General features: G+C 41.3%; 1 protein-coding gene across 17 annotated transcripts in view; it reads left to right on the top strand.

Moving 5' to 3' along the window:
- LOC111852700 (syntaxin-binding protein 5-like) overlaps nt 1-15210 on the top strand; it is a 115852-nt gene that overhangs the window by 94396 nt on the left and 6246 nt on the right. For 6 of the 17 annotated variants that reach the window (XM_023828901.2, XM_072700246.1, XM_023828900.2 and 3 more), the window contains 5 exons: nt 3263-3367; nt 5260-5313; nt 7683-7835; nt 12063-12161; nt 14799-15038. In XM_023828901.2, coding sequence (XP_023684669.1) covers nt 3263-3367; nt 5260-5313; nt 7683-7835; nt 12063-12161; nt 14799-15038 — 651 coding nt within the window. The remainder of the gene's footprint in view (nt 1-3262; nt 3368-5259; nt 5314-7682; nt 7836-12062; nt 12162-14798; nt 15039-15210) is intronic. The other 11 variants (XM_023828906.2, XM_023828905.2, XM_023828903.2 and 8 more) reach the window with 5 other exon arrangements.

The following is a 15210-nucleotide window of genomic DNA, read 5'->3' as shown; positions in this document are numbered from 1 at the left end:
ACGAACACGGACATCACACTCGAGGAGTATGCACATCCACATTCCCTCCATCGTTCCTGCACATCACCATGCCAGCATCACACTGGCTACCATTTCTTAGGAAATACCAAAAGTTAAATTCCTCCACATGGAATCCCATGCTGTGTGTACTCCGATAATTACCCATTTTTCACATTCACTGTTCCTTGTCTAGCCAAAATAATGGATAACTAAGCTTGCCTATCATGTTGCTGATAGGATGATAATGGCTTCATTAGCTCAGGAATCAGATGTGTGCGCAAGAGCCTGATTTGAATATACTATATAGTCCTTTGTTTCCTTTATTTTGGTAGTTACCTACACATGTCATGTCTGTAACCTGGATAACTCTAATGATGCCTAGTATCATTTGCTAGCCTGCTCAGTTTTAATGTTACAGCTGCATTAAAACATTTGAAATGGCCTGCGCTCGAGGCTATGACAACTGCAAGAGCTTGAAAAGGTTATGTGTTTGCACCTAGCCTGCTGAAAAAGTTCACCTCAGGAACCTTCATTAAAGAAACGCTGCCACACGATGCTTCCAGAAGTATTTTTTTCCCCTCTGTAGGATGTGTGAGTTTGATGTGAGATTTAAACTCAAACTAGTCACTAATGGCTGTAATAGTGTTTGAGGCAGAAATCAATGCTAAGGCAGAAAACTGCGTACATGTTACTGGAATTAAAATTCTCCCCACAAAAATATGAAAGTTAGACAAATCATTGACGCCGTTAGAATAGGGATGTCCTGTTCTACATAACAATTATATCCATAGCCTTTCATATCCCTAACCTCTTTCATATAATAGGGTATGGGCAGTGTCACCCATGGCTATCAGGAGGCTAACGTGGGCTCAATGGTGAATTTAGATACACAATTTTCACGAGTATGATGTATTAGCTTTTGTGAGGAGTATTGTCAGGTGGCATTCTTACCGTATTTGTTTGTATGTTTTTTTGAATTTTTGAACCACCCCCCCCCCCCATACACTGAATTAAACACATTATTATAAAGTTTATTTAGCAAAGTAGCACATATTGTTTGCTATTAATATGGTAATATGTAATATGTTTATGTAATATGAAAATCAGTGACAAAATTATGGAATATAGATGAGGCATCCCCACATGCTTTCTGACTTTTATGTATCCGTTAGTAATTTACTTAAAATGTAATTTCAAAGTAATTTCTTGTGTGCCAGAGGCAAAGAAAATGAGGTGAAATATGATGTGCTTTATTCAACTTGGTTAAATCCCCCTTAGTATTGCTTCTTCTCTGTCTCTGTGACTCAACTCCTTCTAAAAGACAACAAAAGCAAAGGGAAAACTTCTTTGTGGGAAAGAAGAATCCGCTTAAGCTGTTGATTGTGACAGAGAATGACGGCTCTCAGATGATTGATGTTTTTTTTTTTTTGCAAAATGAAAAGACAAAACTGATCCAGAAGGTTGAATACCTTACATGTTCGGCACCCACGTATGATGTATGTGCGCTTGTGTGTCATTCTGTAATAACGCAGCTCCAAATTCCACGAACAGAGCTGGCGGGTTTAATGATTCACAATGAGGGCGGAGTGGAAAACACAAGACAAGTTCAAAAACAATCTATAGCAAAACAAATCCAAGTCCAAGTCACATTCAGAAACCAGGAAGCACCAAAACAGAACCCGAGTACGTCCACAGTTTAGCAAAAGGTCGGTTCTATCCCTCACAAAGGTTTTAACAGTTCCATATTTAACCCGTGGGAGGGGTCTGGCTGGACATTACCGCAGGGAGTTTTGACTGATGGCCGATTTTACAAATTCCTTATTATTTTGTTAAATGCACTGGCTATGGGCTGATCCTCTGATCTAAATGCAGTCATTTTTCTTTTGACAGTAAAAAGTCAATGTTTTTGTTGCTTTTTTGTAAAATTGCACACAAATCACAAAATGAGACAGTTCTATTTGAACATTTCATGACGTGATATTTTTCTTGCCTTCATGTCAGGGTCTGAGAAGTACATATGCACCCTTAGAAAGGAAAACCTTAAATAATGAATGTACACAGTCTCTGGGACTGTAACTACTGTAGGTTGTTCCACTGTATTTACTCATTTCTCCAGATTTGGAGGTCCTATCTGTGACCTTCTTCCCAGAATTTTAGCCCTCTTTCCCACCCTTTTTCCCATGCACCCAGTGTCATGTTATAAATTAGAAAGAGAGATTGCCCATTAGAAGTAATCCTGGAAGCCAGAACCCTGAAGAAGAAGTCGTCCCATTCCTCTGTCATCATGCTGACTTATCACAAGTCTTTTCCTTTAGTACTCCTGTACAAAATTGAATAGTGATTCAAATGTGCATTCAAAGTCAAGATCTTTGAAATCTCAATTTAATTTTGTTTGGGCAGTAAGCTTGAGAGCGGAAGCTGCAGCTTTTTTTTGGTCCTTCTCAGTACCTCAGGGGGTCACCAGCTGCTTCAGACTCTTATGTTATGGTTTAGCTCTTTGTAGAAATCAGAGATCTCCCTGTGGCCGGTGGAGAAGCACCATCGTCCCTCCTGGGAATGTTCAGCCCCCCATTTGCATCCATCATTCCTATACAGCTATTGCTCTTTTCTCTGGTTAGTCACTTTAATATTTTCGCTTTTACTTCAATATTTTTCCTTAACCTTTGGCAGGTGATAAACTCAGCTGTAGTAGTAAGGCTGCAACATTCAACAAAATGCGCAAAATGCCCAGAGCAGTTGCCTAAAACATCCATGTTATGATATTTCAGAACAACATTATACTGTATGTTTATTTGACTTTTAAGAAATTGTAATGCAGACATAGCAGTTTGGAATAGCTTCAGGCTACAGATCCTTCATAAATAATTAAGAGTCTTCATGGTATAATTGTCTGAACTAAAACTAAAACAGGGTTCCTCAATTTATGAACTTCAAGAAAAAAAAAAGAATTAATAACCCAAAGGCTTATGGAAAATATATTTGTTTGGCTTTCTTAACACTTAAACGCAATTCCATAACAAAACACCACATGTAAAATTACGACTGGTAATGCTTATAATTCAGTTAATAAAAATGTATAATTGTAATTCACAGTATAAAAAAAACACGCACACACAAGAAGATTCAAGTTACTTAGAGTGTTATACCCATATCCCAACATTGATCTCCACCTTCCTCTAAAGACTTCCTTGTGGAATCGTCCCTGTCAAACACAAACCTTCATTTGTCTTTTGCTTTTCCTTATTTTGGGTTTTTGTTTCAGTCCCTTACCCATCTCCCCCTCACAATGACCACTGCAGCCTGCCCAAACCCACGGCCAATCTGAAGGCAAACCACTGCAGTCCTATCTTCTACTTGCTGGACAATGGTGAGGAGACTGAGGGCTCACACATGCTAAGTGGCTACGCCTTCATAACTATGAAGGCGGGGCTGTCCGTCTGATTGGCCAGCGCTTCTGCATCGCCATAGGATGCTACGTTTATAAGATGGCCGGCTGAGCCTGTGCATCCCATTCCAGCTGTGATGCTGTCTTGGTCATTACTGTGTTGAGATTTTTTTTGCCATTGTGCCGATGCTTCACGTCCGCTAGAGCCACCGCTGTGCTCCTCCGCAGTCCGGGCTGGAGGGGGCGGGGGCGGGGGCCCTCTTGAATGCTTTGAATTCTTTCTTTGCTCAAGGCCATCCTCCACCCCTGCCATCCATGTTTTCTTTAAAATTGCCTCCTTTAACAGTTCCCCTATATTGTATTTTGAGTCAATTACAGTCAGTTTGATAGGAAAAATGATTGAAATGTTTGCCCTTAGGGGTAAGTTTATTATACTGCCGTGGAAAAAATTAAGAGACCACAGCACAATTTGTTTCACTCATTTCTCAATTTATGGGTGTGCGTCTGTGAATATTATTTTTTTTTGTCCAAACTCCAGCCTGGTTCTTCTCTGTTTCTCATCAATGAAGGGCATCTTCCTTGCTTTATGGGACTTCAGTCCTGCTTCAGGATACAAACTGTCCTAGCAGTTCACTTCACACCTGTAGCGTAATGTTTCCTGTTCCTTTTGAAGGTCACTTGATGTCACCCTACGATTCATGAGAAAAGTTAACAGTCATCTCTGGCATTAGACTGTCGCTTCCGCCCTTTACCTGGCTGGTTTCTGGTCGTTCCCAGTGTCTCCTGCTTCAACCTATTCTTTTGTGCTGCTGTCTTGGAAATCTTGAGCCTGGAACCGCCCTGCTGCTTAGTGTAGCCTTCTGCCAGCAAAAGCATGAACAAAAACAGGATTTAAAAATGTTTTAAAATATGTTAGTCTAAAAATATGGAATGGTCTCTTAATTTTTTCAGTGGCTGTGTATTGCCTTCATATATCATATGTAGAGCTCCTCCATAGTAGAGGTTTTTGCATTATTCTGCCTCACGCTTGTACCCAACAACAGCGTGAAGACTCTGAATGAAGGTACCTCTCCTAACAGATGTGCCTTGTTGATATTGAATGCAAGTACCCCTCACTGTCAGTACAATTCCCTGGTACCATTACAACAAACCTATCTAATTTTCAATTTTAACTTCCAGTAAGTTTGGTGCCACAGAATAGATCCTACCTCTATTACGTTTCACTGATGACATTTCAGCCATCATGATTAGATCAACAAAGGTTATCTTGACTCATGACATTGCTTATAAATTTGTTCAGCGTAACTGCTGAAAAATCTGAACACCATTTGTGGAATGCATTTAGAGTTTTACAAAATATCGCAGATGGCAAACATGATGGTATTACTTTGAATATATAGGCTATAGTATGGATTATTAATCCTTGTAGCTGTATGGGTATGTGTGTGTTTGAGTGTGCAAATGTGTGCATAGTTCTCGGAGTTTAATCAACTGCAGATAATCATCAGGCTGAATTATAAAACAGAGATGCACTTTTTAAAAACGCGCAAACAGTTGATGATGTTTGTGTCAAAGTCCTGGAGCAAAACACAGTGAAGTGGAGGTCTGCAAATGAATTTCTATGTGGCTGTGAAGAAGGGCGTCCTGGCAGACTCTGCTGAGCATGCGATCGCAATGACCTTTGCCTGCGAGAATGTTTGTGCGCACTTTCTGCACGTTATCGTCATGGTTATTCCTCTTTTTGTTTGGTAATTTTGTTTGGCTATTAAAAAAATGTTTTGTTTTTTTTGCATTGTTTGCTTTTTTTCTTTCTTTTTTTTTTTTTTACTTAATTTTAGTCTACAATTAACTGCTGCTTTTTTTCTTTGTTTCAGTTAAGGGACCTGGCAGAAAGTTAAGTCTGCCGACAGATCTTAAGACTGGTCTTGGTACGGTAGGCTAAAGCCAGCTGTTTTCATTGTCGGTTTTATATTTTTTATTTTACCTTTATTTGAGTTATGGTTCATCATTGGATGACAACTGTTTTTCTTTTTCAAGTTTGCCAGCTAAAATAGCTTGGTTCTTTTGGGTTCATCTATTTTCCACTCATATGACAGTCTTGGTGACATTTTTCTATGGCTGTTTTTAAGTTTGAAGATCTGTCTCTGCTAGATTTTTCAAAGGTCACCCGTATCTCATGCTCATTAGCTCTGCACATAAATATCTCCAGGCAATCTCCCTGCACCTTGACTGGGCCACTAACAGTCATTTTTGCAGGTTTGCAAAGTCACAACAAACCGAAATCTCCCGCTGAATCGCTGCTCTTAGCTACATTGCCCCACCAAGCACTCTCCTATTCATCAGTTCATCAATCTAAGCATCATATCAGTTCATCTATTTTTAAAGCATCGCGTGTCTGAAGCAGTGTTGGTAGTGGTTTTGCTGGATGGAGATGCAGTTATGTGGAGAGCATGTACTGGTGGTCATACAGTAGGTCCCTTATTATGCATGAAAAATCTAGATAAATAACCTGCCCAATAAACAGACAGGACCACTGTACGGAGAGAGTGAGACAGAACTCAACTTTGTGTTTGTGTGTGACAGACGACAGCGAAAAAGACGTTTCAGGTTGTGGGGGTGGGGGGTGGGCATAAGTGCTTTTATACAGTATGTTTTGTTCAGACATTTCTATTACTGAGTAATACAGTTACCCAGTCGAGTCAGGAGCCAGGTGACTTAAAACCTTGAGCTTCCTTTTAAAATATTGTATAAGCCAACTGTGTCTTTTAAATAAAATGATACATAGTTTTGACTAGCTTGGTCGGGGAGTCTTGGGTATTCACTTTTGAGAAGCCATTATGTTTGCATTTATTTATTAATTGATTTGGCTCCTATTGAATAGTGTCTCTTTCAATTACCTTTTCTTTTTCTTTTTTTGCATAATTGGCATATCTGTGCCTTTTGGGGGTTGTATGAGGCATACTTATGCTTCTGTTTATCTTATTAAAGCTGCTTTTGTCTGAAATATGAATTATTCTGGTATATCTAATTCAATCTCTTGGTCTGCAGAAACTATGAGTTTCTTCCATGATCTGCCCAGTGACTCTTAATGTGAACAGAATAACATGCTTGTGTGCTGTTTTTGTACTCGAGTATGCACTTTATTTGCTTATTTAGAAATATTGCTTTGGTTCTGTACCTATGTGTGATTTTCTTTTTGGTTTGTCATTGCTGAAATGCTACTACTATTCATAACCATTTAATCATTGATGATTTTTCATGGCACTGTCAGCTCCACAAAGCCAGAAAGGCATTTCTGACTCTCTTGCAGTGACTATTATGACTTAATGCATTGATTCATTGGCCTTCAGACTCTTTACAGCTTTGTTTAAATTACCTTGAGAGACGGTAGTTTTTGTGGCTGTGTTTGTAGTCTGGCAGGAGAGCTGTAACGTTTTAACTGATGAAGGGCCAGGGAAGTAGCCCCGAGTTCCCGTTATCGGACTGAAATCCGTCGTTCTTTCCTAATTGGGAAGACTTTGAGGTTCCATCAGATGACGAGGTGCTCACAGTGCACCTCCGGTCTGCACTAACTTGTCAACAGAAGAATCATGTAGGAGATTTCATTTACCTGTCATCTTTATGGCCTAAATATTCCCCTCTACTGACAAATCAAAGGGAGGGTGTCATCCTGCCTGTGACATCTAGGGTAGCTGCATTGTTACTGTCTTGGGAGAAAAAAGAGGTTTTAAAAGAAACGCTAAGGTATCCATGACATCCAAGGCCTAATGAGCTTTGTGCAGAAAAGGGAAAACGCACGCATGCACACACACACACACACTGTTTGTCCGGCCATACACACAGATGCCATAAACGGTGAATTAGCCGTGATATCCTGTTGAAGGAAGGCGGGGCTGGGAGCCAGAATGGGGACATCGGCCCTTTATCTGGCAGTTTGAATTTGCATGCAGTCTACAGTTCAGTCTACAGCCAAAAGACACTTACTAAGCACCTGCTGACATTACTTGCTGGTTACAAAGAAACACACAGAAATACTAATGCAGCTTATTTATATTTTCTACTGCTTTTACTGCTCTATTTCTATATATTTTTTCCTTATTAATATTTCTTTTGGCACGATCTGAAAGAAGCTTTTTGAATGCCCCCCCCCCCCACGGCACCCCCATCCCCTACCCTCTGCCTTTATCCGCCTCTTTTATTCCAACAAGATGGCTGCAGATACATTTAGGCCCCGGATCCGTTAGTTCTGCCCTGGATCCGTTTGTTCTCCGCTAACGCTTTGCAGTTGTTGTTGCAGATCATGTCAATGGACATTGCACTAGCCCCACCTCTCAGCCCTACGGCGCCGGCAGGCCCAAGCTGAACCGGCGCGGGCCCAGCCGACCGCCCTTCCGAAAGGTCCAGTCAGCCGCATGCATGGAGGTCTCGTTGCCTGCTCCCCACACGGAAGGTGTGTGCCTGTCTTCATTCCCCCCCCCACCCCCCCTTACATCTGTCATCATCTCTATTGCATGCCTAGCCAAGAGGATCTGTCCCACTCAAAGGGATCTCAGCATTCACCTGGGTTTCTGCACCATGTGGTCAAACCTGTTTTCCATTTGTCGTCTAATGCTGCTTGCACGATATATATTTATATATATATATATATTTTTTTTTTCCAAGAAGAGACAGGAATTGACCTTTCCGCAAATGAAATTACCCTCTGCTTTCCTTGTGCTTTAACGGGAGCTTGCTGTTATTGTTTTCGTTATGGTCAATTAAGAGGAAACAAAATGATGCTGAATTATTATTCAGAACTCAGAAACTGTATTGTTGTGTCATCATACAAATTTGCAAAATGAGGGCAAAGGCTGAGGTCGACGGAAGTCCAGTTAAAGCAACAAAGATATTTGAAAATGAGTAACGCTTCATTACACATCTCACGCTGAGTATTTCGTCTGCTGCTCATGTACCGGACACTAAGCTGCACTGGTCATCGGTCACTGCGTTCCATCCAAGCACCATGAGATGATTTGTCTACATAATGCAGTGCTTTGACCTGGGCTGTCTGCCAGCTACTATTGTTTTGTTTCTCAGTTCATTTTTTTTGTATATAAATAGATGTTTAGCATTTCTCCCAAAAACTGAGAAAAACTCCTACCCGTTGAGGTTTGAGCAATGTCAGTGCCGTTCTTGTTCAATAGGACGTCTGTCAGAAACACGCATTGCTTCCTCTCTCTTATTGTGTTGACCAGGTGACACTGCCACCCATTCTGTGACCCCGTTCTGTCCCTGTCTCCGTACACGAGTCTTTGATTGTGCCGGGTCTTCGCTTGTCCTGAACCTCATGTCATGTCATATCGTGTCTTTTTTGGACTTTAGCTGTAGTGCTGTTTTTTGTTTCAGGGTGGAGAACAAATACATATAGCTAGTACAGGTCAAAGGAGACTCCGTGGAACATTCCTTTGAATAGCATCAAAGCTTGTAAACATTCAAAATATTTCTCGTCTCCTAGTAACACCCTGCTATAATCATAAGGAGTATTGAGGAGTATGCATTTTTTTGAAACTGTACTCTGGAAGATTTTGGGTTCCAATAGATTTTTTAAAAGAATTTAAATAGAAGTTTCAGGCACATGTAAAGCCAGCCTTATTTGGTCACAAGGTCCTATGGGTCCTATTATAACTCTATTTATGAAGTTATTTTACATAACAGAATATGAGAGATTTTAATAAGGATTGGGAGTCACAAGCTTGGTTTAGCATCTCCTGTGAGGTTTAATTTACAAAAGTCTGAATGGCATTAAACTTTCCATGGTGAGTAGGACATACCTGGGTTTCAATACTTTGCGTAATAATGGCTACACTCTAGGGGGTGGATGACAAAATGAAACTCCCTGACAGAGCCACTGTTGGACCTCAATACTCAACAGGATGCTAATGTACTTCTAACGTGGACTGAAGGAGTGATGAGCCCCAAATACTGTAAGGCTAAGAATATCGAGTCATTTACTGAGCTCCACATTACTTGCTAAACAAAGGTCATTGATTCTCTTCCTTACTTAAAATACTCAGCATTTTGACCTTAGTGTCAGAAGCTGTTTCTACATTCTCTGGATTGACCTTGTCTTCCATATGACAGTCTAGAGATTTCTGTGGATGGAATTTAGATGTATCAACTGAAAGAATTGTCGTTAATCTTCAATTAATATGTTAATGAAGCACAACTTGAACAATTGAGTACTGAACATTAGCTTATATTGCATGATTACCATTAACATGTATACAATTTTAATATAGGCAATGTCATACAATCGGGCTGACTTTGTTTGGTGTAATACGCCCTGCTTTTACATCAAAAGAAGTCTCATTTTCGCAACCAAGACACTGGAGGAACTGAATTGCTATGTGGGCAATAACTCATCTGTTTTGATGTTGTCTTTATCCTCGGGTTACTCAAGATACCTGATAATGAGGAGGCTGAAGTGGCAAATATTTATTCTTACCAGGAAGGGCCACACAAAGCCACGAGGGACGAATCCGGACTGGCCGATTTGCCTTTCTGCAGATTGACGTGTTGTGTAGTCCGGTTGCGAGATTGTTAGTACAAACAGCCAAGACAGAAGCTTAGTGTTTGTGAATCAGTCACAGTCCAAGGCCTGGCTGCTTAATCAGGCATCCCTGAAAAGGCTATAGAGTATTACCTTCCAGGCTCCATTAAAAAAAGACTCGAACAGAAATGCATTCAAAGAGAATTCAATTCACGAGAAAAGTTACTGTATTTCTGTGAAAGATGTCAGATTGAATACAAGAAGATTAAGACTCCTTCAGGCTGTTCTGCTGCACTAGTGCTATGAACCTTTAATCTGTCATTATAAAAGATACCGATTCTAATGCAGTGTACACCTAAGAAGGTGACACATCAATACTGATGTATGTAATAAGGCAGCATCCCTTAGGGTAAACCAATAGCTTCAATGTGTTTTTCATTAATAGGAAAATATTAAAGGTCATCCAATCCAATTGTTTATAAATGCAAATTCAAATTAAATTTTGTGAAATGCTACGATGTCTCATAGATTTTTCTATTATTGTATATTCGGAAATCCCCACAGAGTTGGACAGGAAACAAAAGATCAGCTTCCATCGTCTTCTTTATACTTTGAAATTTTCCCCTCAATTTACATTGTCTTGTAAGTCCAGCCTCGAAATAGAGAGAATTTATTTATAAAGTAAAATCACATGCTTTGAAATGTCACATTATCTCACAAATCTGCTTAAACATGCAGTATTTGAGTGTCTGACCAGAAAAGTATTGTTGTGAGAATCACCTGAAATGTTTCATCATGAAGCGTGCTGCTCCCTGCTAATCTGCCCCAGTAATCTGTCACCGCGGAGAATCTGCTATGTATCGGTGGAGATGGAGCCGAGATGGTGGAGATGGAGATAAGCTGGTGGTTCCTCTGATGTCTTGTCTTCCATCAAGGTTTTGTTTGTGACTTGAGATGTTTCCCTCTAGTTCTTTGCTGTTACTTTGTCTGAATTATTAAAGCAGCCCTACCACAACAGGGAAACTAAAATAATTAATGGCCAATTAGGCGAAAAGGGTACCGAGTTCTAATTAGGTCTGCAACAGGGCATGACAGTGAGGGAAAAAGGGCAAGTGACATTATTGATGTAAACAAAAGCAGTCATGCCTGATTTGCACGCAATCTTTTACTATGATGAGACTTTATTTATAAAATACATCCCCATTCATTTTGTGGCTCTTATATTGATACTGAATCAGAGAAGCTGGTAAAAGGTGAATAATCCCAAATTCTTAATGCATTTTGGCTTGGCAATAGGAAATGCTGTCCCGACTTTGCTGGGGATGGAGAAAGCATGTGTCTCTCTGTGGTATTCACCGTGTCATCCGTGCATCTTCATCTTTACAGTCCTTTATGTGAGCACTGCTGAGGCCTTGCCCCCAGCTTTACCTCCATCCATCCCTACCCTTCAACCACTTCCTGTCCCAAATCCCTTGCAAGTTCCTCTATGTTTTGTCGGAATTCTAGTCCGTGTAGCTCTCAGCTCTCAAGGGCAAACATCTCAGGCATGGTCATGTACCAACACACCAGGAGGCTCCAAATTGCCTGTCAGATTTGTTGCTTCTGCTCAAGCCGGTGAACAAAAGAGCCATTATGTTCCTCAGTTGCTAACACATTGTAACAGAGATAAATAAGCAAATATGCAATTAGTCAGCCATGGGGTATTACTGCAACATTGATCAAGAGAACAATAGTTGCCTGTTTTTATGCGTGAAATAACAATGACGACCATGATTTCCACCCTTCAGCAAGGGCTTCAGCTTCCAGTGAAAAGGCAACATTATGCATTCATACTGTATGTATCTGAGGCCACCTTGGATCCTTCTCATTTGCGAAAGCACTGGAAGACATTTCCATCAACCCATGGCATGTTAATCAAGTAGCTGTAGAAATTGGTCTGTTTGCAGTGGCACTGTGTTTGTTTAGCCCATACCTGAAGCATTTAAGGCAAACAGTATGCAAAAACAGCCACGCGGTCTTGTAAATAGGGCAAAGGTCACTCTCTAACCATAACTGCTCACACACTCAATTTGATTTTCTTTCTCCCTCTCTGTGATCGTTGGGTACTGCCTGTCTGTCTGTCTCTTGGTGCGGGACGGGGGGGAGTAGGTTGTGCTTCCAGGCGGGCAATGCTTCAGCAATTGCACGGATACAGTGTATACTCGCATGACGAGCAACACTCCACAGCGTACTCCTGGAATGAGAGAGGTAAGAGGGCGGGGCCAGAACCTGATAGGGTAGACTTGGCAATTTGCCTCTCCAGTGATCGAGACCAGCATTCATCTCAGTCTGCGGTCTCAGGACATATTAAGCCTGCAGTATGTTTACAGTAACATTAGCTTGCTTGTATGCATTTATGACATGGATTCATTGACAATGCATTAGTTTGGTTAGCTACAGAATTAAATGGTCACTTATTATTCTTTAATAAGATAATGTATATTTACTCTGGGCAGAGGGTTACTGATGAAATGTTTGCAGTTACGAGTGTGATACCAACGAACTGGCGATTTGATTCCTATAGGATAGTGTATATTGTGTTATAGCCTCAGTGCAGCTCCCTAGTGATTCTGAGCTCTGTGGATCAGCCTCCCACTGCCCCATGGTTCTTCAGGTTGACTGTTAGCATGAGCATTCATGGCTGTCATACAGCCTTCTCCTCAGTGTCTGAAATCGCAGGAACATAGCTACAGTACCTATCAAAAGTCTGGAACCACCTACTGAAAATCACTTGTTTTTCAACAAGATAATAACCCTCAAGGTTATGTAGTAAGTATTATCTTGTGAACAAAGACAAAGGTGGCGTACTGTGACAGATGACCAAGCCCCCACAAATCCCCGACCTAAATCCTATAGAGCTGGTCTGAGATGGGTTTGATCGAAGAGTAAGAGCAAGGTAGCCAACATGTGCCCGGAACTTGTGGAAACACCTTTGGGACTGTTGGAGAAGCATTCCAGGTGGCTACATCTGGAAGCTGATTGAAGGAATGCCAAGAGTCTGCAATGCTGTCTTTGATTGTGTATCAAATTTGAGAAAATTGGTTGTTGCAATATTTGATATGTATGAAATAGAGAGAATTTATTTTTGAAGTTCACATGCTTTGAAATGTCACGTTATGATATTACATATCAAATAGTTAAAATAGAGATAAATGCATTAAAGGCAGGTGTCCAGACTTTTGACTGGTATCAAATAAATAAATGTAATTATCGATGTTTCGAATTAATCGTAGTGACTCTTAATTGAGAAAATGGCCATAAATTTTATTGGAAACATTTTCATTTTTATTGTAATTTACGACTCATTAGCTTCCAGCGGTTTGTGCTGATGTGAAATCTTGCACGAGTCTTCAAGCTTTGGACTGTGCAGCATCAGTTCTGTACAACACAGATGCCCAACACAAGCACTTGAATGCATTGGGGCTTTTCGAATTGCTTACATGACAAATAGAACCTGCACATTTACAGCGACAGGGCCACCTCAAGGCAAAAGCAGACTGATTGGCTGCTTCTAGGCTAGCTGCCACCAGGGGGCGCCCCATCTGATCAGCCCGTAAGAATGGGAAGGAAGATGACCAATGACCAACTAGGTCAATCGAATTTTACTTAGAGCCACAAAAGGAGTTGGGCTGGCCCTGTGTGTGGATGATGTGAGGATTTCAGGCCATTGCTCCAGAGCATATGTTGACATTTATGTTCAGCACAGTTAGTGAGGGAAACAGATAACATACATGGTTAAGCATTGATTTGCTGTCTCTTTGATATATTTTGAATTCTTGTTTTTTCTTTATATGAAGAGTTTATTGGTCAATTTATTTCTTCTAGGTTTATTTACATGAGATGACTGACTGGTTGATGATGTACAAACCGCATTAAAAAGCCTTTAAATCGTGTGTGTTCTCGCCTCTCTCTCACCCCTTACTTTCTCTATTTTTACATGACATTCCCTTTTTCTATGTGGCATTTTTCTCTTGCTCATTTACCCTGTGTTTCTGTCCCCTCTGCTCTGCGTGTCCTTCCTCTCCAACATTTCCGATTTACACATCATTTCTCGTCAACTCCTCTATTTCTACGTGGCATTTTTTCTTTCTGCACTTAATGTCTTCCTTTCTTCTCGTCTGCTCTGTTCCGTGTGGTTCTCTGTCTGTTTCCCATGGCACATCTCTCTGAATTCTCCAATTAATATGACACTCTTCCGTCGCTCTGTTTTGCGTGACTTTTCCCCTCTGATTTTCGTGGCTTTTGTCTCTCACTTTTTTCTCGGCACTTCTCCGCTCTCTGCTCCGCGTTGACGTTTCTCCCCGTTTCACGTGACACTCCTTTCTCAATTCCACGATTAATGTGACGCTCCTCTGTCTGTTTCACTCACGCGACGTCTCTCCTCGGGGCTGCGTGGGGTTTTTCTGTCTATTTCTTCTTGGCACGTCTCTGCTTTCTGTTCCACGTTGACGTTTCTGTCCAAACTCCACGTGACACTCCTTTCTCAATTCCACGATTAATGTGACGCTCCTCTGTCACGCTGATTCATGTGACGTCTCTCTCTGGGGCTGCGTGGGGTTACTCCGTCTCTTTCACATGGTCTCTCTGTCTTCTGTTCTACGCTAATTTCTCTCTCTCTGAATGTTTGTGAGTTACATGGCTCTTTCCCTCTGTTCTGTGTGACTTTGTGCTTCTTCTTTCCATGGCTTCTGTATCTTCTCCGTTTTACCTGGCCTCATTCTTCTCCCTTTTTGTCTTTTTACATGGCATCTCTCCTTCCTCTCTTTTACATGGAATACCTCTACTCCCTTTCTTTATATTATTTTCTGCCCCTCCCCCTCCACCCCCACGGCTGGGCCCTCGCAGAAAGCCGGGAGAACTCCTTCAGCCGCTCACGCAGCTCCAGTGTCTCCAGCATCGACCGCGAGACAAAGGAGGCAGTGACCGTGTTGCGATTTATGGAGTCCTACGCCCGCAAGGTGGATGCTGTGCCCTCAGCCTGCCTGTGGGTGGGCACCAGCCTGGGGGTCGTGCTTGTCATCGCGCTCTCCATCCCCACTGATGAAGAGGAACGCCTGGAGGAACCTGTGACAGTGATGCCCAGCAGTGAGTTGCTGTTGGATGCCTCCCGAACTGCTGCGATTTCACAAGTGCATGTCATCAAAGACCTGCCCCCTAGTGGTATACCTGTAGATTATATATATATATATATATATATATATATATATATATATATATTTTTTTTTGCACTTCCTGTTGAACAAGTTCAATTGATCTG

Source organism: Paramormyrops kingsleyae, chromosome 16 (genome assembly GCF_048594095.1).
Source record: "Paramormyrops kingsleyae isolate MSU_618 chromosome 16, PKINGS_0.4, whole genome shotgun sequence".
In the NCBI taxonomy this organism is placed as follows: domain Eukaryota; kingdom Metazoa; phylum Chordata; class Actinopteri; order Osteoglossiformes; family Mormyridae; genus Paramormyrops; species Paramormyrops kingsleyae.
The sequence above is the reverse complement of the archived record's forward strand: the minus strand, read 5'-3'. Positions and strand labels throughout refer to the sequence as shown.